Source organism: Camelus bactrianus, chromosome 19, assembly GCF_048773025.1.
Source record: "Camelus bactrianus isolate YW-2024 breed Bactrian camel chromosome 19, ASM4877302v1, whole genome shotgun sequence".
NCBI classification, from domain to species: Eukaryota; Metazoa; Chordata; class Mammalia; order Artiodactyla; family Camelidae; genus Camelus; species Camelus bactrianus.
This window is the reverse complement of record NC_133557.1, coordinates 48,627,971-48,654,991: the sequence shown is the minus strand read 5'-3', so window position 1 is coordinate 48,654,991 and position 27,021 is coordinate 48,627,971. Positions and strand designations below refer to the sequence as shown.

The 27,021-nt window shown below is 39.4% G+C and overlaps 1 protein-coding gene across 1 annotated transcript in view; it reads left to right on the top strand.

The window, feature by feature from the left end:
* LOC105083196 (serine palmitoyltransferase 3-like) overlaps window positions 1–27,021 on the top strand; it is a 118,256-nt gene that overhangs the window by 34,183 nt on the left and 57,052 nt on the right. Inside the window, 7 exon segments of the mRNA XM_074346905.1 lie at window positions 2,366–2,551; window positions 10,820–10,911; window positions 10,913–10,969; window positions 11,606–11,659; window positions 11,661–11,746; window positions 26,289–26,390; window positions 26,544–26,716. Of these exon segments, the coding sequence (XP_074203006.1) occupies window positions 2,366–2,551; window positions 10,820–10,911; window positions 10,913–10,969; window positions 11,606–11,659; window positions 11,661–11,746; window positions 26,289–26,390; window positions 26,544–26,716 (750 nt within the window).

The following is a 27,021-nucleotide window of genomic DNA, read 5'->3' as shown; positions in this document are numbered from 1 at the left end:
AAATGAATGGATGTGTAAATATTTATTAAAGACAAAAACTTAATTAGGAGGTTTGGGAATAATTTATTCACTAATGCACTGAGCAAAAATTGAGCTACTATCTGTAAACCAATTAAACAGGAATAAGAATGGTTTGATATTAAAAGTCTACTTTCCACTGGAATGTTGGCACCTAGAAAAAGAGAGAAATATTTTCTTTAACTTTATACTATGAAAAATTTTAAATATGCAGAAAAGCAAAAAATATATGAGAATAACCCATATAACTCCCATCTGGATTCAACAGTTATTAACATTTTCACAAAGTTGCTTTTAGTATATGTTTAATTTTTGATGAACCATTTAAAAGAAAATTACATCTTCACTTCTCTTAATACTTCAGCATGCATCTACAAAGATTAAAACATTCTCCCATGCAAGTATAATGCTATTATCACTCCTAACAAAATGAACAATTCCTTAATAATATATTTTTTCAGTCCCCATTTGGATTACCACAGTTATTCAAAATATGTATTTTTACCAGGTTTTTTACAAAAACCAAAAAAGAGGATCTAATGAAAGAACTCACAGTAAACTTTGTTGTCTCTTAAGTCCCCTCCCCCACCCTTTTTTCTTTTTTCCAGCTTGATTGAGTTACAGTTAATATATAAAAATTGTATGTATTTGAAGTGTACGACGTGATTTGATATATGTGTACATTATGAGATTATTACCACAGTCGAGCTAATTGACACATCCATCACTTCACTTAGTTACCTGTGTGTGTGTGTGGGAGGGGGGTAATGAGAACATTTTAGATCTACTGTCTCAGCACATTTCAAGTGTGCTATACAGCATTACTAAGTATAGTCACCATGTTGTACACCAGATCCCTAGAACTTCTTCATCTCAAACTGAAGGCTTGCACCCTTTGAACAACATCTGCCCACTTCCCCCACCGGCCCTACCCCAGCCCCTGGCAACCCCCACTTTTACTCTCTGTTTCTATGAGTTAAGCTTTTTTAGATCCCACCTATAAGTAAAAGCATGCAGTGTTATTCTTTCTGACTTATTTCGCTTAGCATAATATACACTGAGTTCACCCATGTTGTCACAAATGACAGAATTTTCTTTTGTGTGTGGGAAGCTGAATAATATTCTAATGAGTATGTGTGTGTATGTATACACAGACCACATTTTCTTTATCCATTCATCCATCGACGGACACTTGGGTTGTTTCTGTTATCTTGGCTGTTGTGAATAATGCTGCAGTGAACATGCGCGTGCAGTTATTTCTGCATGATACTGATTTTATTTCCTATGAATATATACCCAGAGGGAGATTGCTCCATCATTTGGTAGGCCTTTAATTTTTTGAGGAATTTCCATACTTTTTTCCATAACGATTTTAACAATTTACATTCTCACCAATAGTGCACAAGGGTTCCCTTTTCTCCACAGCCTAATCAATGCTTCTTACCTCCTTCCTTTTTGATAACAGCCGAGCTAGTAGGTGTCAGGTGATATCTCTTTGTGACTTTGATTTGCATTCCCTGATAATTAGTGATATTGAGTGCTTTTTGTGTACCTGTTAGCCACCTGTCTTCTTTGGAAAAATGTCTATTCAGGTCCTTTGCCTATTTTTAATTGGGTTATTTGGCCTTTTTGTGTTGTATGAGTTCTTTATATCTTTTGGCTATTAACCCTTTATCAGATATGTGTTTGCACATGTTTCCTCTCATTGTGTTTCCTCTCATTCCCTTTTCATTTTGTTGATCATTTCTTTTGCTATGCAAAACCTTTTTATTTTTATGTAATCCCATTTGTTTATATTTTGCATTTAAGAACCAGGCTTGTTGTGATGTAGAAAATTGCACATTGTGAATTAATTTATCTGGTATTTCTTGTGAAATAGAATTTAGGTATTAGAGTTTGCTTAAATTCAGGTGAAATATTTCATCAGTGTACTGAATATCATATCATGTTAAGAGCACAGAATGGTGAGCTTTTCTAACATCTGTGATGTAATATGACCACCTGGTTAAGGTTGTAACCCCAGGTTTGTGATTGGGGAAGTAACCTGCAGAGTCACAGTTTGGCATCTTGCAAAAGCCCTACTCTTTATTAACTTTTTCACTTAATGGATTTGGAATCTGTTGATAATTTTTGCCTGAATCAATTATTTCATTAGGAGTTGTAAAATAAAATGGACTTTTCTGATTAGCCTCTTCAATGATCAGTTTCTACTTTTCTCCAAGCAGCTTTTACAATCTTAAATTAAATATGTTCTTGAAATGTAAAAGGTTGAAAGTCCAAACTTTGAAGGATCAGAGTTTATCGTAATGGGAGAGTTCTAACCTTCAATTTTCTTTTGTCTTTCCAGCAAAACGGAAATTCCAATTTCTATAAGCCAACAGTTGAATCCTTTGAAGAAGTACTTCTTTATGCTGTGGTTTTAACTTACATGGGATATGGAATTAGAACACTGTTTAGCTATCATAGAGATTTTTTGAGAAACCAGGGAATAGAAAAATGCAAAGCAACTGTAGAGGGAGAAGAATCAAAGTTAGTTATGAGCACCTCCCTGGATCTCTGTCAATGCCTATGGTTCTTGAAAGTGTTCTCACAGTGGTGAGCATGTTCACATCCTAAAAAGAGTGACACACTTAGGAACTATTTAGTAAATTTTATTACTCTGTACCCTCTAGAACCCTCTAAATATCCCTTGTGTATTCATGGACTTGTTCTTTACAAGTATGTATTGAGCAACTACTATTGGCCAGATTGAGCTAAGGGTTTTCTTGTACATTATTATATTTATTTTTTGTAATAACCTCATGAGATATATATTAAAATACAATTTTAAATATGAAAAATGGAAATATAAAAATGGGCACATCAGTGCTCTGATCTAGTTGTAGGTTGAGTATTATTTATGTTCCTGGAATAGAAAAGTAGGTTTGAATGAAATGTGTGATTATAATTTCATCTACATCAGAGTTTCTCAACTTTGGCACTACTGACATTTTAAACTGGCTAATTCTTTGAAGTGGGGCTGCCCTGTGCATTGCAGGATTTTTAACAGCATTCTTGACCTCGACCCACTAGATGCAATTAGCACTCTGCCACTTACTTATAACAATCAAAACGCCTCCAGACATTGCCAAATGTCTCATGGGGTGCAAAATCACCCTCAGTTTAGAACCACTGATCTAGATCCTTTCAGTAGTTAACCTACAAAAGTCTACATCATCCCCTTTTCACACAGAGCTAACAGGACAACCTGGAAAATACTCAGAGATCTGGGAAGAGCCTGTGTCCTATTAACATGTTTTCCAAAATTGGTTCATATGATTTATGATGACATGAATCTCTTTTTCCCAAAAATTGCTTTGGAATGTATGACTGTGGGCATGGATTATCCCACGTGATGGAGCCGTGAGCACATCCAAGCAAAGAACATAGGTGAGACATGGACTTCCATGTAATGAGAGAACCTCAAATCCTGTAACTTAGTGACTAGTGCCTGCAGTAAGATAAACTCCTGTATGAAGTAACACAACCATGAACAAATCATGCAGAACACTTATTTTGAAATTAGCTTAGGTCAAACATATTGCCCTCACAAGGAAATCAGGCCCAGTTTTATCACTTCACTCTCTCCTACCTTTGGCTGGTATTTGAGCACATGCTCTACACCACCTAAGGGCAGCTAACAGAAAAGAAACGAGAAGTCCTTCATCAGAGAGTTTGAAGCCTGGTGTGTAAAAACAGACTCTTGAGCAACACAAATGATAAAAGTGATGATGAGGGGGAAGGTGATATGGGAAAAAAGGATCTGTGCCCTGTGATTCCCTTAGGAAGTCACAAAGGCATGATGCTGGGACTTTAATGTGAGCAGGAATCTGCTGAGTGAGCAAAGGTGCAAAAAAGACACTCTTGAAGAGTCAAGTCAGATTTGTTTTGAGCATGTATTTTGTGAAAGACACTGTGCTACAGTCTGGAGATAGAAGAATAACTAAGGAGATACCGTTCTTACCTTCATAAAGTTAACTATAAAAAAAGCAGTTGCAGCAGAATTTGATAAGAGATACCACAGAGGTAAGTAGATGCCATCAAGGAAGCAAAGAAGAGAAACATTTAACCTAAACTTGGTGTTCAGTGAAGGCTTCTGGGAGGAAGAGGAAGTTAAATTGACATCTAAATGCTGAAGAGTAAGTAGTAAGATAAAGAGTGAGGCAAGATGTGATGGAAGGCGTTATCAGGGAGAGGAAATATGGTGCAATATAGCCAAGAAGTAAGATAAAGCATTGTCCACTTAAGGAACCAAGGAATTCTAATGACCAGAATGTTGCGAGTGAGGGTGGGAGGACGTGGGGAGAAAGATTGTTTGAGAGGCAAGCAAGAGCCACACACTACAGTGGGTTTTTATAAGCCATGGTCCTTTATTATAAGAACAAAGGGAAGGCATTGAAGGATTTCAGGCAGAAGAATGTAGATTTGCAGATTAGAAAGATCACGTTCCCTGCCCTATGAAAGATGGATTGCAGGAGGACAACACAGGGACCAGAAAACTAGCTATGAGGCTGATGCAGAAATCCAGGTTTAAAACAAACAAACAAACCTGTGCACAGGGTAGTGATAATAGGGATGGCGATAATAGACCAAGCCAAGGGATGTTTAAGAGATGGATTAGGGATGATTGATTTGACTTGGGGAATTAGGGAGATGCACAAATCAAAGACCCCACTAGGTTTATGACTTGAACAGCTGGGTAGAAAGAAGGTGATATCATTCATTGAGATGGGGAATAGAGAAGGAAGGGTTGGTTGGAGGGGGAAAGTGGTCTATTTAGTTTTCACAAGTTGAGTTTAAAGAATTGGCAGCTGGATATAGAGGTCTAGACTTCCAGAGAAAAATCTAGAGGTGCCCAGAGATGGACATTGCGGCACCTTATGCAAACCTGGAGCATGTTAACAGTAATCAAAGCCACAGAAGCCAATGAGATTTCCCAGGGAAGTTTCATAGAAGGAAAAAGATAAAGGGTGAGAAGAGAACAAAGAACTTTAGAGAATTTAATGAATGTTAGAGATGGAATTTCGATTCAAGACTGAAAGCAAAGTGGCGATAAAAAGCCTTAAAATTGTCTAGGAAGAGATAATTTGTGCTTGAAATGGGGAAGAGGGAGATGGAATGAAGGAAAGGAAACTAATTAGATATATTGGAGGTAGAATCAATAAGCTTTGGTGCTGGACTGTATGAGAAATAGGACAGTGGGAGGAAACCAGGATAATCCAAAATTTCTACTTGGGTCAGACACAAGAATGGTTGTGGCACAGCCACAGCCTGTATTTGGCAGAAAGATAGCCACAGATAGTTTTGAGAATATGAAGGTTCTTTAATGATAAAGGACTGAAATGGTTAAATCAAGCTGGAGACAACCCAGTGCACTTCAAGAGAAGAATGCAGGTTTCCCAGATCCTAGCAGAGCTGATGGTGAAACTGGAAAATTGGAATGAGAAAGCAAGTTCCTTTTCGCCATTTTCACAAGGATCTCCACAGCCCCTCCCTGCCACCAGCTGGTGTGTTCTAGAAGCTCTCATCACAAGTCTGTCTGTCCCCAGGCATAAGTAACTGGTGCACAGTAAATCAGCACATTCTGGAATACTTACTGGAGCACAGGGTAAGTCAAATATACATTTCTCAGACGTAGCATCCTTGGCAGGAACAGGCTTTATATCTGCCATCTATTTTCCAACATATTGCAATATTTTTGCTCTATCAACCCAGCAGGGCTTGTCATTTTGGTTTTCCTATAATGTTTCTTACATTTCAAGCAGAGTGCATATGTGTGTGTGTGTGTGCGTGTGTACGTACATATAAACATACATGTGGCAAGCTGGTTGTCAGGAAAGCAGACTCTGAGATGGAAGGCTGAGGGCTGAGAGGTGAATGGGTGTGCTCCTGGAATCTACACTTAGACACCAATGAGGAATGAAAGAGGCAAGATGAGGCAGATGAATTGTGACACAGTCCCAGTGGAAGCCTCAGGGGATTCCACAGGGCTCTCTGGTGATGAGAGGGCCTTTCAGAAGCATTCTTAGTTAAAGGAAGAGGTGGAGCCTTCCATGATGCTAGATGGGGCTGCCACCAGAGAGGGATGTGATCTTGAGCCCGGCAGTTCCCTGCAGTGAGCTGTCAGGCTCCACACTCCCTGCATCTGGGGGTGAGGTGCTTGAGTCCTAAATGATGGACGTACACAGTGCACAGCTGTCTGTACCACAACACCTGTCACTATTACCGCAAGAGCTATTGAACCACTTCCCAGGAAGAAGGCAATGCATTAAACAGACCTGTGTCTCATATTTCTTTACAAAATGAACAATTTCCATCCTGTTTGATCTCTGTGAGGTAGAGGGCATTGATCAATTGGCTTGCCTTGGTAAATACATCTTCTATATAACACACTTGTTATGATGTGTTTTTCCCTCTTGAGCTGCTTTAGAGACTGAGAACCTTTCGGAGTAACAGGGTCTAGCAATCAGCCATGGCTGCAATCATGTGTTCTTTTTGGCGAGACTTGTCTTCAGAGTGGGCTTCTCCTTGTAATGCTGCCCCCAGGCTGGACTTCTTGCTGTATGTTAACAAGCTATCTTAGGCGCATCTTGAAGTCTCTTTCTTGAAAACATGGAATGTGCTGCTTTACAACGACCCCTGTTTTTTTGTAGTAGAAATGAGTGTTATTTTAGTCTAAAATCCGGACACTGGGCATGCAGAATAGATTGTCCTGTCAGACAAACCAGACCTGAGCAACGTGACACCAGGATAGAGAGTGCATCCGGGAAGGGCTGGTGGAGAAGAGCTCACGGGTGTTTTACAAAAACCGTCACTGGATGCTCTCATGTCCTATGACACTCATTTACGCTCATTCTTTTCATTTTCAAATTGTTTTTCATAAAGTTGTATAGATTTAGTGTGTACAACAGGATGTTTCAAAATACACATACGCAACGAAAAGGTTACTACAGTCAAGGTCATTGTGATGTCTGTCTCCTCAGTTCTTTTTCTTAATCAAATAGAAGAATTTATGAATCCACTTTCCCTCTTGTCTCTCTCATCGTGATGACTCCTCTCACACCAAACCAGCCACTCAAGTAAAATGTTGCTCAAATTTAGAATCTATTTTTCCTATTTCTACTCTTTGATCTCTAGCCCAAACACCTGGAAACTGATCCCAAAACATGAAAGCCTTGATAATCCTCTTTATCTGAATCACTTGATATCTGATTCACTCAGTTTTTACTGAGTCAACCAGTAATGCTAAGTAAAAAGAATAGACAAACCAAAATCTCCCTCCAGGAGAGCACTAAGCAGAGCACAGAGAGCACGCATCCCAGAGCCCCTGCTGCCTCCACAGACTTCAGAGGTAACCAGAGGATACTAACGAGGGAAAGGACAACACAGACAGATACAACATTAAGTATTTTGCTTAATTTTTCCCTTTAACCCTTCAAAGGCAACTCTAGAGTTGAATTGCACTTTATTAAAGACTTCTAGATAAGTTACTTTCTCAGTGATATAATGGCCCAACTTTGCTTAATTCAGAAGAGGAGGTCAGCAAATATAGTCAAAGGAATGTCAAGCATCATCAGAGATTTTATAAACTTCAAGGGCAGCCATGTTTCTTAGTCCATGTGGTTTGATAGCAGGTTCAGCACAACCCAGGACACATGGCACCAGCCTGGTGTAAAACATTGCAGTTGCAATTCCATGTTCACATTAGTTCCAAATAGTCTCAGTGTCCCTACAAGTAAATTTCTGGCCCATCTCCAGAGATTGTTACTCCCACATGAAACAAAGGGGGTTTAGAAAGTTGTAACTGTAGAAAATTTGAAGATAAACCTCCAAATGTTTGCATGAATTAAAACTTGCTCTTTTGCACCCACACTTGGTAGCTGAAGCAACAGCAGGATTTTCCCAGAGGAACATTTTCTGAGTAATTTGAAGGATGGGGTCCATAACTGGGTATGAGGTATGGTTTTGTCCAAAGCAAACAGATGGCCCAAGCACTGGCTTTCCTGTTTGGATCTGGGTGGGTCCAAAATGAGAGAGTTTTCCCTGGGGTTTCCCTAGGAACTGAACGTACTAGCCAGCAGCTTGTGGGTGATCATACTACTTGGTTACGTTCAATCTCTTCTCAACTAACAGCCAACGTGATTTTTTTAAACCAAAGTCAGTTCACAGGACATGTCTGGCCAAAATCCTTTCATGTAAATGTATGCCTGTTACAAGAAGCATCTAGATTTATTTTTATAACCAATGTGGAAGCTTCTGTATTTTAATAATATTGTCTATGAACAATTACTTGAACCATATGAATTTGCTGTTTTTATAGGTCAAAAACAGTCAAACGTTGACAATCCATATGGCTAAACCTAATATTTTAATTATTCATTGTTTAAACTTATTTCTGCCATCTGTATATTTTACATTCACATTTTCTGTTGCTTATTTTTAATTTTATCTATTTCTCCTTTCATATTTTTGGTACATTTGATTGAGTTTTCTTTGTTCTGCATTTTTTCCCCCTTGTCCTATTAGGAAGTTATATATAGTATATCCCCTACTATTTTTTTAATGATTCTCATGAAAATTTAACAAATATATTTGGAATTTAGCTATTATTATTTAGAAACTAGAGTCTTCCCCTGACCAGGAGAAGAATTTCATAAGGTTTCACTTTCTTCCTCCCACATACTCATTCTCCTGGTTGTCATTTATTTATAAATTTAAGTTTCTGTTTCTTTATACTACATATGTAGACCTGCTTGAGCCAAATCATATTTGATCAGTTTCTTCACTCACTATTTTCTCTGGCATCTGTCTTCCTCCATAGTTATTTCATTGTTTTATTGAGGTACATGCTCAGTTATTGCAGAAAAGGCCTGTGGGAGTTAAACTCATGACTCCTTACATATATCTAAACCAAGTGTTCACTCTATTTTGAGTAAGAGTCCCCATAAAATCTAAAACCCTATTTCCACTCAGAGTCCAGAAGTATTACTTACAGACTTACGTTGCTCTTTCCTCTTGACAGGGTGAGTTTATGTGATGCCATTTCAAATAAGAAATTAAAAATTGACAATAGAAGGACACAAAAGCAAGTTTGGGGATATAGAGTAATCCACCAATTAGTAAAAAGTCTGGGGAAAATGTTATTAAATCAAAGAGGAAACTGGAAAATATTTTCCTAGAATTACATAATCTCTTCTTATCTCAAAAATATATCCGTTCTCCTGTTAGCATAAAAGGGAATAATTGATTGTCATAATGCTGCAATATTTAGCTGTTTGAGAGAAATGCATTTGGTATGAGATATTCAAGTTACAAGTGTAACCAGTAGAGTTGCTCAACCACCCTTCAAATTCACATGCAGTAGATAGCCCCCAGTGTGTGGTTATGAGCAGTCTTTCTTATAGATAATCACAGTATTCCTCCAAATATGATGCCATTGCCACTAAAAACCAGATTCTATCTTTTCCTTCTGGGCTGGACCAGCTTAGAAGATGAGCGGGCCAGACCAGTAGCATAAGAAAGTCTTCCATAAAGCTTTCCCCAGGGTCTTCTTTGTTCCTTCAGGAAATCAGCTCCCTTTCCTAAGGGGAAGGAAGCACAGAACTCAGAGAAGATGGGAGGGAGGATGGGAAGCTCACTCCCAATTATTCAGTGGCTCCCTGCGGCCTCCAGGATAATGCCCAAGTTTCTCCTATGGACACGTATGCCTCCCGTGCTCTGTGCCCAGCTGACATTGCAGGCCCACCTGCACCACAGGGAATCGTAGGGGAATCAGAGTTGAAGCAGGGACCAGACCAGATGAACCTTGGCTTTAGCTCCAAGTGAGTTGGGTGCCATTATAGGCTCTGGGCAAAGAATGACAAGCTCCACCTTGTGTTTTATTCTACTCATTCTTCTCAAATACACCCCACATTTCCATCAGAAAGACCCATTCACTCCAAATGCCCTCTCCAAGCATCCCTGCCCACGGAAACCTCATTCCACCTTCAGTCCCCATCTCCAAGGCCCCTCCTACATAAAGCAACCTTGATTCCTCCAGCAAAATGTGCCTCCTCCCCTGGATTAAATCTTAACAAACACCCCCAAGTACTTGGCTTTGGCCAGGATTTTGCATTCTCTGCCTTGTACTATTAGTGGTTGACTGCCAAAATCAGATGTGTCTTGCTCTGAGCCTCAGCTGGACAGCAAATCCCTTGGACATGGATGAAACTTTGTACAGCAAAACAATTCTGTGATGTGAGAGAAGCCAGGTGTCTCCATAAGCTCTGCAACTTGGATTTTGGGCCGTGAGTCACCTGCCAACAGTGATGCCAGCAGACCCAACAGTTCAAGTTCATCCCCATGTCTAAAAACATAATGAGTGGGGAGACTCGTGGTCAAAAGGGTTAAGACCGAATTATCATCCAACCAATTTTTTTCTAAGTAAATTGCTTTAGACATAAACACCTCCTGTTATACTTCTGGTGTCACTGATAGGGGCTCCTTGTCTCCTGCCCTCATTTGGGGGCTTGTATGGTGCTGTCATCTTTGTGACCCTTGTTTGTCGTGTTTTTCACTTCCCCCACTATAATGTAAGTTCTTTTAGGTGAAGACCTCACAGAGGTACTTGTGGACCTCACCTGTCCCCTTCCCCACAGATCCTTGCTCAGAATATTTTCAGATGAAATATTTTCATAGATTCTCCAGGTCTGTTAGCCTTCAACTGCAAATAAACTACAAAAAATGAGGGACCAAAGGTAAACTTCTGCCTTTGTTATAATAGGATTTTGCGCCGCTGTATCAAAACTTTGAAAATATTTATACATGGAAACTTTACATGAGAGTCAGAGGCAACTGGAACTGGCCCATCTGCAGTGCCTGGGATTCTATTCGATGTGATGGAGAGGGTTTCAGTTGACAACAGGATGTTTAGGTGAGGCAGCCACCTGGAGGGGATTTGTTGAAAATAAATCCTTTCAAAGAAATTCCAGCATGGGCACCAGATTACAGATCTGAAAAAACAAGGCGTGGAACAGCAGGTCTTCCAGCATTCATCATCATTCAAAGCCCTTTACAAGCCCTCCTGAGGCCAGTGGGGGAAGTCGCAGTAATTACGTGGCCAAGGGAGGCTTGTTTGTATTGCAATGAGAGATCTGTGTCAGAGGGTGCAGGGTACACAGAGCCAGCTGGGAAGAGTCCTTTTCAGCTTTATTGACAAATTATACCCTCCTCCTTCTTGCTGCAGGAAACAGTGATGACCATGGTGACCATTTCTTGCTGAAATTTAAACCAGAGTGCAGATGTCACAAAAGCAAGCACCCAAGGGAGATCGGGGCCAAGTAATACTCCATGGCCTGGATACTTTTTCCCGATTCTCTGCCCAGCTTCATGTTGGGCTTACTCTCTTTTAAGGGCAAAACAGTTTGTGGTGACAATGTAAATCAAAATCTAAGAGAAAGTAAATATGTGACTCGGGCCAAACCTAAGATCTCTTTGAGAGTCTTTTACGGGCACTGGAATGGCATTATGTGAGAAAGCCCCTGATGTTCCCCGGCCCTCATCTCTGCAGGTTTACTGGAAGAATCATCAAAGATGTCATCAGCATGGGTTCCCATAACTTCCTTCGCCAAGTGCGATGAATCCACGAGGGCAGTAAAGGGTGTGTTAGAGACGTACGGCCTAGGTGTGAGCAGCACCAGTCAAGAAATGAGTATGTGCGGTCAGTATTTTGAAATTTTGTCCAGTCAGGTCTCAAATTCCTTGTGACTACTTCTCAAATCCAGATGATATATAGACTGTGTGCCTCAAAAAGCTGTTAGAAAATGAGAAAAGAAAAAGTTGTATGAAGGTCTTTTTAGAAATTTCAAACATAATGTTATTACCAAGTAGCTTATTAAGATTTTAATTCTCCATAATAAATAAAAATGGTTCTTTTTCTGAACACATTATCTAAAATAGCAGCTATTGTGCCTCTTCCACCTGGTCCTTTTCTGAGTTTTCTTCTCCTACTTTTCTTTTTCTTTTTTTGACAGCTTTGTTGAGGTATTAATTGATATTCTGAGAAAAACACTGTACTCATTTAATGTACATAATTTGATGAGTTTGGATGTATTCATACACCTGTGAAACTATCACCACAATCAAGGTAATAAACATATCTATCGCCCCAGGAAGTGTCAATGCCCCCCTTTTTTGTGATAAGAATACTTAACATGAAATCTACACTTTTTTTCTATTTTTTCCTAAATAAAATTTTATTTCTATTTATTGAAGTATAGTTGACTTTTATATTAGTATATTAGTTTCAGGTGTATATCTAGTGATTCTATATTTAGAGATCTACCCTTTTAACACATGTTTCAAGAGCACAATACAGTATTGTTAACTACAGTCTCTATGTGGTAGGGCAGAGGTCTAGAGCTTATGAAACTTTGTGCCCATTGAACAACAACCTCCCTTTTGGGATGGCTCTTTTTCCCATTCTTCTTAATGATGCTCGCCACTGATCTTGCTTTTGTTCTTCTGTATCGCCCATCTCTTCTACTAAAACATAAACTTCATGAAGGGAGGAAGCAGTCTTGTTGACTGTTGTGTTGAATGAATGAATGATAAATGATGAATGAATGAATGGGAAAGGAGAACCAGACTGCCTACTTATTTCTCTTTTAGCTGAAACATTTTTCTCTTATTCAAAGGGACAAAATCTCTAAGAAGCAAACTTCTGCTCCCCCCACTTCAGGGAGGATGAGCAGACAAGCCTGTGCTGGTAGAGAGCTTGGCTCTTCCAGGCACCTTGTCTCTCATATAGCATCTCATTCATTCCTCACAAAACCCTGTGCTGGAGGGCAGCACAGATGGTGTTGTTCCCATCCTCAAGGAGGACACTGAGGGTCACAGTGACTAAGTGACGTGCCTACAGGGCCGGATTCCCCGTCCTAACTCCCAGTCTAGCTCAGCTTCTCTACTAAGCAGTTTCCCATCCAGGTTAATCTATGCAGGACTCACCAGGTCAGTTTCAGGCCTGTCTAAGAATCAGAGGTAAATCTGCTAAAAATGGATTTACCATTACTGAAAAATAAGCCACATGCTCCTCTTAGATAACCAGTTGACTGAAGGGCTTTAGAAACATGTAATTACTCAGACCTGCGCAACAAATAGCAGTTCAAATTGAACAAAGTAAAATTTTACCTACATATCAAGTCATCACTTTGCTAAAACTCCAGAGTGTATAAGTGGTTGCCCAGATTTCTTAAGAAAGACACTGTATCTTTATTTTAGGCATGAGGGCTGCAGAAATAAGGAGGAAGCAGAAGGAAGGTTCTACTATTTTAGAAGAGCTGGGTCGCCATCAGGGCCGCATTTGGAGATGGGGCAGAGCCTGGAAGGGTTCCCCAGTTGTAGAAACATGAAGTCAATAAGCTTTGGGGATGTTTTTCCTGGTGTTGGTGATTGTTCATCAGAAAACACATTCCTAAAGACGATGACTCCCCAACTCACTGAGAACACTCCCCAGTCACAGCCACCAAAAACTGAAGGGAGGCAGCTTGACAGTGGAAGACAGATGTAGAGGATGGCCCCCTGAAACCACAGGCTCCACAAACCCAGAGAAACCAGGCAGAGAGGAAGAGCTTGGTTTGGATGCCTGCTGCCTAGGTTCTTTTTCCACCTCCACATCCTTCTGAATTGCTGGGCTTTTAATATTGCCTTCCTTCATTGAGCTCTCCAACTCAAGCTCTAGTAAGAAGATTTTAACACTTTTCAAGTAAATAATGAGAGGGAAAAATAAAACCCACCCACACTAATTTTAGGCAAACAAAAGAAGTGAAAACAAGGATATAAAGAATCACAAAATAAATGAATAAACAGAGTACATTTGAAAGTATTCTGTAGGACATATAGTAACCTTAACATAGCATGCACAAATTGGTAGTACAATTTGAATGCCTCTTATTTCAATAAATACAAGTAACTTTTGGAAAATGTATACTACATAGTCTTAAGAAGATGTTTAACAGGATCAACGAACTAACAACGAAAATTTTGGAATATAGAAACTTAAGAATTTCTAGTTACCAATATAGCTTCTTGAGGAATCAAAAGTAAAAGTTTAATCACTTAAAAGGACTTCCCTGATCTTTTAAAAATAGTTTCCAATGTTCTAGAGGAAAAAGAACACAGAAATTTTGTTACAAAATAGGAAAATAAAACAAACAAAAAAAAGAATTCAAGAGGAAGTATTTAATATACAGTAGAAAGTAAAAATCACACATTTAATTTTGACCAAAAATATACAATTAGATCATACTTGCCTATGGAAAGCAAAGGAAGGAGATCTGGCCAAAAACTAAACTCAGTCATGCACTATACAAAAACAAAAACAAAAACAAAAACAAAAACCAAAAACAAAAAAATCCTAAATTAAAGTTATTCCAATGGGTGAAAAGCAGAAAGATAGGTCCCAGCCAGGCACCTGGTTCCTGTCTCCCTGCTGAAAACAACATGGAATGCCCTCAGTGCCCAAGAAGGAGGTCAAGTCAGTGGAAGGGGCAGCAAAAAGAGCCCAAGAGTAGGGTTCTTTGCTAAATCTGCACCTGCAAATGTTAAAACTAAGACCAAAGTAGAGCTGTAAGTGACACACTTCCAGACAGATATGCACAGATTTGCAAGCAGTATTTTAAGATGTGAAATGATGTGCTACTATTTATTTTCATGTACAACTGAAAGATGGCAGGATATGGAATTCAGGGAGACTCTGACCCTTGAGTGGATCAATTTAATGTTCCACAAGCTGACAGGGATAGGACGATTGTGCTATTCTTTTTGTGCTATTCTTTTTTCATTTTTAAAAACACCTTTATTGTGGTATGCTTTCTGTACAGTAAACTACACATATTTCAGATGTACGTGTTGATGAATTTTGATAGATGTGTACACCAATGAAACCACTACCACAATGAAGATAGCACCCCAAGAGGTGCACTTTTCAAGATCCCAATATATCCCTTCCCACCTTAACCCCTGGTAACCAGAATTTTATTCTCTATGTCTGTGAGTCTGCTTCTGTTTTGTAGGTAAGTTCATTTATCCTTTTTAAAAAATTCCACATAAGTGATACCATATGGCATTTTTCTTTCTCTTTCTGGCTTACTTCACTTAGAAAGATGATCTCCAGGTCCATCCATCTTGCTGCAAATGGCATTATTTCATTCTTTTTTATGACTAAGTAATACTCCATTGCACACATATGTGTGTGTGTGTGTGTGTATATATATATATATATACACACACATACACACACTGTGTCTTCTTTATCCAGTCATCTGTTGATGGACATTTGAGTTGTTTTTGTGTCGTGGCTATTGTAAATAGTGCTGCTGTGAACACTGGGGTGCAGGTGTCTTTTTGAATTATATTTTTCTCTTGGTATATATCCAGGAGTTGGATTGCTGGATCATATGATAAGTCTATTTTTAGTATTTTAAGAAACCTCCATGCTGTCCTCCATAGTGGCTGCATCATCTTACATTCCCACCAACAGTGTAGGAGGGTTCCTTTTTCTCCATACACTCTCCAGCATTTATCATTATAAGATTTTTGAACGATGGCCATTCTGACTGGTGTGAGGTGATACCTCATTGGAGTTTTGATTTGCATTTCTTTGATAATTAGTGATATTGAGCATTTTTTCATGTGCCTATTGATCATTTGTATTTCTTCCTTGGAGAATTGCTTGTTTAGGTCTTCTGCTCACTTTTGGATTGGGTTGTTTGTTTTTTTCTTATTAAGTCGTATGGGCTGCTTATATATTCTGGAGATCAAGCCTCTGTCGGTTTCATTTGCAAAAATTTCCTCCCATTCCGTAGGTTGTCTTTTTGTTTTATTTATGGTTTCCTTTGCTGTGCAGAAGCTTGTAAGTTTCACTAAGTCCCATCTGTTTATTCTTACTTTTATTTCTATTGCTTGGGTAGACTGTTCTAGGAGAACATTTTTGAGATGTATGTCAGATAATATTTTGCCTATATTTTCTTCAAGGAGGTTTATTGTATCTTGTCTTATGTTTAAGTCTTTGATCCATTTTGAGTTTATTTTTGTGTATGGTGTAAGGGTGTGTTCTAACTTGATTGCTTTACATGCTGCTGTCCAGTTTTCCCAACACCATTTGCTGAAGAGACTCTCTATTCCATTGTATATTCTTGCTTCCTTTGTTGAAGATTAGTTGACCAAAAGTTTGTGGGTTCATTTCTGGGCTCTCTATTCTGTTCCATTGGTCTATAAGTCTGTTTTTGTACCAATACCATGCTGTCTTGATGACTGTAGCTCTATAGTATTGTCTGAAGTCTGGGAGAGTTATTCCTCCAGCCTCTTTCTTTTTCTTCAGTAATGCTTTGGCAATTCTAGGTCTTTGATGGTTCCATATAAATTTTATTATGATTTGTTCTAGTTGTGTGAACTATGTCCTGGGTAATTTGATAGAGATTGCATTAAATGTGTAGATTGCCTTGGGCAGTGTGACCATTTTAACAATATTGATTCTTCCAGTCCAAGAGCATGGGATATCTTTCCATTTTTTAAAGTCTTCTTTAATTTCCTTCATCAATGGTTTATAGTTTTCTGTGTATAATTTTTTGCCTCCTTGGTTAGATTTATTCCTGGGTATTTCATTACTTTTAGTGCTATTTTAAAGGGGATTGTTTCTTTACTTTATTTTTCTGTTGAGCTCATACCAGTCCTTCTCAAACTCTTCCAGAAGACTGAAGAGGAGGGAATACTCCCAAACTCATTCTATGAAGCCACCATCACCCTGATACCAAAACCAGGCAAAGACACTACAAAAAAAGAGAATTATAGGCCAATATCACTGATGAACATAGATGCAAAAATCCTCACCAACATATTGGCAAATAGAATCCAACAACACATAAAAAAGATTATACATCATGACCAAGTGGGGTTCATCCCAGGGACACAAGGGTGGTTCAACATACGCAAATCAACCAATGTAATACATCACATCAACAAGAGAAAGGACAAAAACCACATGAGCATCTCAATAGATGCAGAAAAAGCACTTCATAAAATTCAACACCCATTTGTGATAAAAACTCTCACCAAAGTGGGTATAGAGGGAACATATCTCAACATAATAAAAGCTATATATGACAAACCTACAGCCAGCATAGTACTCAATGGTGAAAAACTCAAAAGCTTCCCACTAAAATCTGGGACAAGACAAGGATGTCCACTGTCACCACTCCTATTCAACATAGTCCTGGAAGTCCTAGCCACAGCAATCAGACAAGAGAGAGAAATAAAAGGGAACCAAATTGGAAAAGAAGAGGTAAAAGTGTCATTATATGCTGACAAGAAATTACTATATATAGAAAACCTTAAAAGGTCCACACAAAAACTACTAAAGCTGATCAAAGAATTCAGCAAGGTAGCAGGTTACAAGATTAACGTTCAAAAATCAGTAACATGTATCTTTTTGAATTATAGTTCCCTCTGGACATAAGCCCAGGAGTAGGATTGCTGGCTCATATGGTAAGTCTATTTTTAGTCTTTTGAGGAATCTCCATACTGTTTTCCATAATGGCTGCACCAAACTACATTCCTACCAGCAGTGTAGGAGGGTTCCCTTTTCTCCACAGGCTCTCCAGCATTTGTCATTTGTGGATTTTTTGAATGATGGGCATTCTGACTGGTCTGAGGTGATACCTCATTATAGTTTTGATTTGCATTTCTCTGATAATTAATAATATTGAGCATTTTTTCATGTGCATATTGGCTATTTGTATGTCTTCATTGGAGAATTTCTTATTTAGGTCTTCTTCCCATTTAAATGTCCATCGACAGATGACTGGATAAAGAAGTTGTAGAATATTTATACAATGGAATACTACTCAGCCATAAAAAATAATAAAATAATGCCATTTCCAGCAACATGGATGGACCTGGAGATTGTCGTTCTAAGTGAAGTAATCCAGAAGGAGAAAGAAAAATACCACATGGTATCACTTATATATGGAATCTAAAAAAAAAAAAAGACAAATGAATTTATTTAGAAAATTGAAACAGACTCACAGACATAGAAAACAAACTTATGGTTATCAGTGGGGTAAAGAGGTGGGAAGGGTTAAATTAGGATTTCAAGATTTGCAGATACTACTATATATAAAAAGGTAAACAACAACTTTATACTGTAGAGCAGTGGGAGCTATAATAGTATCTTGTAGTAACCTAATGAAAAAGAATGTGAAAATGAATATATATATGTATGACTGAAACATTATGTTGTATACCAGAAATTGACACAACATTGTAAACAGACTATAGTTACATAATAATAAAAAAAAGAAAACAAGAGCTTGAAACATCTTGCAGAAAAGATCCCTGATTTCCAGTAGGACCATCCCAAATAATCCATCATGGGATTGAAAAGCCCCAGCAAATCCACAACCCACCAAAAATCTTATTAGTTTTCCTGTCAGACATCAATCCTTTACATGCTACCTGGTGCTTAACCGAGATCTTGAATGACATTGTCTGCCGAAAACTATATGCAAATGTTTCAGAAAGATGCTATCCCTTAAAAGAATCCCCATCTCCATCAGCTAATTTCTCTAGAGGATTTTATCCATACAGACACCAGTTGAACTCTTGGCCTTTTAAAATTAAAGAGGGTTTGGGGAATCTGTGTTACACATCTTGAAGTGTCTTCCTGTTTCCACATGTGTTTTCCCTTCACTTTATTGGCCTGTGTTTTGTGTGCTTCTTTTCCACACAGGGGTGCCTCATTTAAGTGATGAGTTAAACCATGCATCTCTTGTGCTTGGGGCTCGCCTCTCAGGTGCATCCATAAGGATCTTCAAACACAACAGTGAGTATCAATGTCTTTATCCAACATGTACCGCTTGCTTTTAGGTAAAAGTAAAGATGACTGATGGAGCTTTGTCCTTGCTCTTCAAACTGGGAGCTTAGCCTACTGATACACAGTTATGTTTATATTCACTACTGGCTTGTTAACCTCTGATGACCTGGGACAAATGGTTAAAATGCATTAAACACCCATACTGCTAAGTGTAACCCAAACGCATTAGTGTTGCTGTTATTAGGGGTCTTGTGATGTTACTTCTGAGAACATGACTGATCTATTAGGCTGTGTGTAATTATCATAAATGTAAATTGATTCCTTTTTTTGTAACTCTATCTTGGAAAATTCTGAAGACTTAAACACTCTGTAATAGGTAAAAAGTGATCTTGTTCCTTAACATAAATGCCTCCTTTACCCCCCCACCCCTCACACACACACATACAAACCATCTAGTCAACTTCGTTGATGTGCCCTTTCAGGCTCCAGGTTGTGAGGCTTGGTGCTGAGGTCAGAGCAGCATGGGAAGTACTAGGAAATACTTAGATGGAGGTGCTGGTGGACACCTGAGATCTCTCGTCCAGCTCTGCACCTGATCTGTTTATCGCCTTGTGTAGATCCTTTCATATTTCTTGTACTCAGTTTTCCATCTGTGAAATGGGAGTGTTGAATTATACGATGTGTAACAATCCTCCTAGTTCCAAGTTCCTGATCCTAACCCTTCATTTTTGTCATCAGAACTGTTCCTTCTCTCTGTGCACATGCACATGTACACAAGCACACACACACACGTTTCCTCTCTCTTCCTTCTCACCGCTTTCTCTCCTGCTTTCCCTTTCCCTCTACTTTTCCTTGTTCCTCTTCAGCACTTGCTCTCCAGGGAAGTAACAAAGATTGAAGTGAGGAGAAGAAAATAAAGTGAGGGGGAAGGAGTGTTCCCATCTGTATGTCACCTCACAGAAATCTCAGACCATGGACAGCTGTCCTGTGGGAGAGGAGAGCAAATGTATGGGAGCATTCTAAAGTGAACCTCCTTTTCCAGCTAGTAGAGTTATTCTAATGAAAAATCTCCTCTCTCACTGAGTAGGGTGAGGTCTGGCTACACGTTTACTGAACCGCCTTCAGCAGCTGTGCAAAGATGAACTCTTTGGAGTGAAGGTCAGGGCCAGGTCCTCTGCAAGAACCACACTTGAGACCCCTCAGACCTACAGCTTGATGATGACATTAAGCTCAATGTTAATTCAAAATACGTTGGCTCCATTTCTTAATTTTGCATCAAACACTCAATCTTTGCTTTAGTCTTTTATAAGCCAAGTTCAGTTCTTCCACTTCTGTTTCATTTATCACCGATTGTCACTTCCAGATTCAAATTACCTACACAGTGTGGGCAGTAGACATCTTTTAGGGATTCAGTAAGTGAATTTGTTAGGAGATGAAGGAAAATGCTTTTGATATTAGCACAATGTGCTATGCCTTTTTGATTCTTTGACAAAGCAGGTAGTTGGTGATTATTCCGTCTACTTGGGGAAAGATAAAGGAAATAGTTGATAATTATTCAACTGTAGTTCCATCCATGGGTATGGTTAAATGTGATATGTCAACCTCTCATTTCCTCACTCCATTCTACTGAGAGCAGTGGAATGCCATTCCTCTAGATGCCCAGTAGAAGCATCTAGGGAATATCTATGAAGGATCAATGACTTAACTCCCCTCCAGACCAGCTGAATCCAAATTTCTGGGTTGGGACCAAGGTAGCTGCATTTCTTCAGAGCTCCCCATGTGATTCTGACACATTATGATGGAAACAAACCCTAGAAATGTGTTTTTTAACCTCACTTATTCTAGGCTGACCCTGTATCTTGCCAGTGTGCCCTGAGATATATCAGCAGAAACACATTGTCATATTAACTATCCTCACTCTTCCTCTCTCTGTGAGGAGCTCTGTTTTACACTCCTGGTCCAAAGTTGGCTAAAGTTGGCAAAGAAAGTCACAAAATGCAGAAAAACTGTTCTAAACCAAAACTTGTTGAGCATTTATCGAACACCTCTTCTGATTCAGGCACTTTATTAGGCCTTTGGAGAACCAGAAAAATGATAAAGTAGTATCTTAGCTAACTGAGAGCTTATAATCTAGTTGGAGAGGCAAAATATACAAAGGTAATTATCATGGATTGTAGTGGAAAAGGACCACAATGATATCAGGCAGTGGTTAAGAGTAAAGGTTTTAATCACTGTACCTTTTCACACCCACTAGAATAGCTAAAATCCAAAAGATGAGCTAAAATCCAAAAGATGACAACATCAAATGCTGGCAAAGATTTGAGCAACTAGCAAATGAGAGCAACCAGAACTCTTGCCCATTGCTGGAGTGTAAATGACACAACTTCTTTGGCAAACTCTTATAAAACTAAACATATTCCTGTACTATGACCCCAAAATCCCACAGTTCAGGATTTCCAAGAGAAATGAAAGCATGTGTTCACAATAAAGGCCTGTACAGGAATGTTCAGAGCAGCTTCATTCAGAATAGCTCGAAACTGGAAACAAATATCTATCAACAAGAGAATAGAAAAAGTTATGCCTTATTCATATAACAGAACACAATTCTACAATAAAGAGGAATAAACTACTGATACACACAACATGGATGATGCTCAAGAAGCATCGTTTTTGATGAAATAAACCACACATAAAAGTGTACATACTGTATGAGTCTGTTTATGGAAAACTCAAAAACAGATGAAACTAATCTATGGTGATATAAATCATAACGATACTTGCCTCTCCTTGTATGGGATGAATTGGTAAGAAAAGGCATGAGAAACTTTTTGCAGTGAAAAATATTTGATATTTTGACTGGGGTGATGCTTATATTCTTATTAAAATTCATTGAATTATATACTTAAGATCTGTACATTTCCTTGTAAATAAATTTTCCTAAAATTGTAATTACCATAGAGCTTACATGAATTAAAAACCTTTAATTTGGCATTTAAAAAGAAAAACTAGACTTTGACCCAAGCATTTGTGTCATTGTTCTGTAGACTATTAGCATGTGGTCCTAGGCAAATTACTTAACCTTCTTGGATCTCTATTTACTAATTCCAAAAATGAGGATAATTATGATGCCTGAGTCATAGTATGTTGGAGGAGGACTATCAGGTACTTAGCACATGCATGGTTATGGAAACCACTGAATTGTTTGTGCCTGCTGTGTTACTACAATTATTATTACCCTCATCATTGTCATCACCAGTGTCACTAAGGGATAACAGAAAACATTATGGTGACCCAGAAGAATGCAGAAGTCACTTCATTCTGGGGATTGCATGAAATGGATAGAATTTGCCATAGACTTTGAAAGATTAAGAGAATTCTAATCAGGGATGTGAGAAAGGACATTTCAAACAGAAGGCTAATCTGGAGTGTGCAAAGACAGCAAGACTTTCGGTGTGTCCTGAGTGTGGGGCTGAACTACTGGAGAAGAACTTTGAAGCCTTGGCCAGTTAACGTAGGGCGACAGAGACATGTATACAAGCTAAGATGTATGTACTTCAAGAAGCAATGAAAGGTGCCTGGGCAGCTCTGCTTCGTGACATGTTGTTCCTTGGATGAACCACCTTTGCTCAAAGCATTTAGAATCCTTCCCATATGTTCAGAGGAGATGAAAATAGAGATACAAGTGGCTTTGAGTTAAGTTAAAGCTTTGAAAAGCATCAGATGGAAAAGACTTTTCTTTATGGATTGTAAAGATTGGCTCACCTCACGGCATTTCTTTTACAATGTCTAATAATTTAGGAGCCAATTCCAACGTGTGGAGGGTTACCTCACACCACCAAGCAATTCCACAACACCAGCTGGGTGTCCTGTAATTCAACTCACTTCTGACACTACCTACCTGGAGACAGCACTAGACTCCACGGGTTAAAGGCTTAGTCCCTCAAGACTGTCCCCACTTCAGATGCCAATTGCAATTCCAGGTTGTCACTTGTGCTTCAGACTGACCAGCTAAAAATCAGAGGTTCCCCTAACCCCCTCCTTGGGTTCAATTAATTTGCCAGAACAGCTCAGAGAACTCAGGAAACCAACTAACTTACTGAATTACCAGCTAATTGTGAAAGGATATAACTCAGCAATAGCCAGATGGAAGAGATGCACAGGGCAAGGGAGGTGGAAAAGTATGCAGGCGCTTCCATGCTCTCTCCCTAAGTCTCCGTGTTGGTGGTCACCAACCTGGAGGCTCTCTGAACCCCATCCTTTGGGGTTTTACAGAGGTTTCATTACATAGGCACAATTGATTAAGTCATTGGCTGTTGGTAATTGAACTCAATTTCCAGCCTTTTACTGTTCCCCAGAGGTTAGGAGGTAGGACTAAAAATTCCAACCCTCCAATCTTAGAGCTGGTTCCCCTGGCAACCAGCTTCCATCCTCAGGTGATTTCCAAAAGTCACCCCATTAATATAACAAAAGACAATAAAGCTGTCATCACTTTAAGAAGGTATGTACCAGTAAGAGTGGATGAAAATCAAAAATATATATTTCTTATTATAAATCACAATGTTGCACCTTCTTTATCCTGTATTTATTACTGTTTGGAATTCAGCCCAAGTTGTACCATTCATACTAGTCTTCCCTTGGAGGTTCTATAGAGATGATGATGATGATAGATAAGTAGATAGATAGATAGATAGATAGATAGATAGATAGATAGATAGATAGATAGATAGATAGATAGGTAGATAGACAGGTCAGTCGATCAATAGGTAGATACAATGATGAAGCAAGTGAGATGAAGTGTTAGTAGATGAATCTGGGTAAAATGTAGCTGGGTGTTCTTTGTAGTGTTTTTATTCTTGAAAATTTTGTGTTAGGTTTGAAATTATTGTCAAATAAAGTTTTACATCCTTAACCTTTTATTGAAATTACAATTCAAGAATTTCATTTTATCTTCTAGTTTTACAAAGCTCTTAAAATATTCAGTAATTCCTCATGCTCTCTCTACGTACCCCCAGCTAATCAATAATAGTTCTTATCTATATCTTTATAATAAATGTGAACTGTGGTTATTTTATACCAGCAACTAGCACTTACTGAGAATTTACCCTGTGCCAGATGCTGAGCTAGTGACCTTCTTTTAAGTACTTATTTAACCCTGGGGATAGCCCCATGAGACAAGTACTAGTTTATAGATGAGGAAATTCAGGCTTACACAGGTTGTTTAGTACCTGTCCAGGATCATAGCTGCTCAGTGGTGACGCCTGGAACTGAGCTTGTGACTGAGCATATGACTCCGGGAACTGGAATCACAACACGTAAGGCATCAGTTACTGGTGGCTCCCTTTCGTGCTTTGCTGCTCCCAGGATCATACTAAATACCTCAGTAGAAAACGATATGTTAATTCCTAATGTGCATCCATACAGATTGGAATGATAATGTCGAGATTTTTTGAAGGATCTGCAGAAAATGTCGCCTTCTTGTGTGTGTGTAGGAAGGATGCAACCAGCCCAGACAGGAGCTTGGGATAACTTGTGAGATGGGTTCTGAAGAATGGCCACCTAAACTGGAATGTTCATAAATATCAGGATTATGGGATTTCATGCAACTACATTTGTTCTGCTTTCCTGGACTTTGCTCCGCCTATGTCCTCTGCTTACACATTAAGGATACACTCCTGTCATCAGGGTAGAAAAGGTCCCATTTTGATATAGATCAGTACCAGAGGATCCTGGTTTGATATTTAGAGCAACTGTAAAGAAATTAGAATTCTGGATCTTTGCAAATACACCTAAAGTTCAGTTAAAACTATTCAGACCATCATAACAAACTTTGAATCCTATGTGAACAGGCTTAACCAATAAATTTGAGCTATTCATCATTTCTATATTTCCCAGAAAATCAGGATGAGGAGCTGAAAAGACTAAAAGAAGGAAAATTCTGAAAGGAAACCAAATCAGAACACCCAAGGCCTGTACCCTCCAAGAAAAAGCAGAGGACTCAGAAGTGCATTTCTAGCAGAATGTATCCCCACGGATTAGTTCTTCTTGGATAATAAATACGGACAATTGCAGTCAGCTCTCCAGTTTTGCAGATTCCGCATCCACCAGATTCAACCATCCACAAATTCAAAATACTTAGAAAAAAATTCTAGAAATTTACAAAAAATAAAACCTTAATTCATCACATGCTGGCAAATACTGACACAGCATTTACATTGCATTAGTCATTATGAGTAATGTAGAGATGATTTAAAGTATATGGGAGGATGTGTGTAGGTTATATGCAAACACTATGTTATTTTGTACAAGGGATCTGAGCATCCACAGATTTGATGTCCACAAGGGGTTCCTGGAAGCTACCCCCATGAATACCAATGGGCAACACTATTGAGATCATAACTATTGTTCTTTCAGCATTCACTGTTGCCAAGCACTACTTCAAGACCTTTATATAATTAATTCATCTAAATTTAACAAAATCCAGATTCATATTTCTCTTCATTATTCCCACTGATTGAAAGAAAACCCATCCTCAAAGTGGTTAAATGACTTCCCTAAGGACACAAAGATGACATATGGTGAGAGTCAAAATTCAGACCCAGGTTGGTAGCTCTAGCCTTTGTTCATTTCCCCAGGAGCAGATCTGAGACCTAGATGTGAGGGTAAGTCATTTATTTGGGAAGTGATCCCCAGGATGCACCAGCAGATGAGCAAGGGATGAAGACAGGGAAGGGGAGACAGCAAGTAAAGGGTGTGCTGTGAAGCAAGTTACCATAATACACAACTGGAGCTACGGCCTACTCGGAAATGCTGGACATCAGTATACACATGCCTCAGTGTTATGCCACCTGAGGGGTGGGAGCTGGGGTATTTATCCACCAGTTCTGACCTGTGGTTTTTTGAGGGCTGTCCCTACTCAGGCTGAGTATGCTCCCATGGCTAGAAATAAAGCCTCTTGGGCAAAGAATGGTCTGTGTTAGAAGTAAGGAGCTGGGCTGGGAGGTGTAAGTGTGATGTACACAGCTGGGGTTGATGCTCTCATCCACTGGCTGAGTCCAGCCACTGCCAGGCCACACGCAGGACCTGGAGAGCTGCGAGTTCTTGTGTGAAAACCAATCTAGTGTGATGGCTTGTCCTGTTAGTAGCCTGAATTTCAACCCACAAGCTGAAATTTGGACTGTGAATGCCTCTGGCTACATGCTAAGGGGATCTCCTTGCACTTTCTACCATGGGCAACCTCAGTGAAATGGCCAGTCCTCAGTTTGCCTTTGTGACTCATCAGTGCCTCAAAACAGACTCTCCAGCCATTTGACAACACAAGCTAAGGACTCAACTCCAACCAGGGACCCACAAGTTCATTTTCCTCAATGGTTCTGGTGCATTTGAGGAAATGAGTGTGAGCCCATGGGGCACCTGGAGGTCTTTGGTAAACACATCCTTGGGGCTGAGTATATCAGCACCCTGACCATTCCAGGACCTCAAACCCTGAGTGAGTTTTCACTCTGTGGAAAGGTCAGCCTCTCTTACAGAGACTTGGGAAAATCAGAACTGAGTTATTATTTTGCCTGAATCTGTTCACTCTCTTGATAATTACATATAATATAGATTCCAGAACAATGTTCATGGACTTAAATATACACAGGCATCACTGTAGTGGGGGGTGGGGTGGCCGGGGAGTCTTGTAAAACGCAGGCTGTGATTCAGAAGATCTGGTGGGGCCTGAACTGCATTTCTGAGGAGCTCCCAGGCGCTGCTGCTGCTGCTGGTGCAGGACCACATGTGCGCCACGGGGCTGTGGGTAATCACCTCACTCAGGTGAGTCACAAGGGGCTTCCTGAGCTGGCCTGGAAGAGGAGAAGCCATCTTTTCAGCTAAGAGAGTTTCCATGAGGTCAGAGGGCTGGGCAGGCCAAGAATTTGGGGTGGTTGAGGGGGAAAGTGCAGAACAGAAGAACCAATATTCTATCTAGAGGCAGTTGAAGGCCGAGAGGAGGAGGAACCAAGCGCTCAGTGTTGGTGGGAACATGCTGAGCTCCACCTCTTCTGTGAAATGAGGGCTCACAGGTGTTGTCTGGTGAAAGGTCAGACCTATAAACATCCCTTAGCCCACTTTACAAGCCA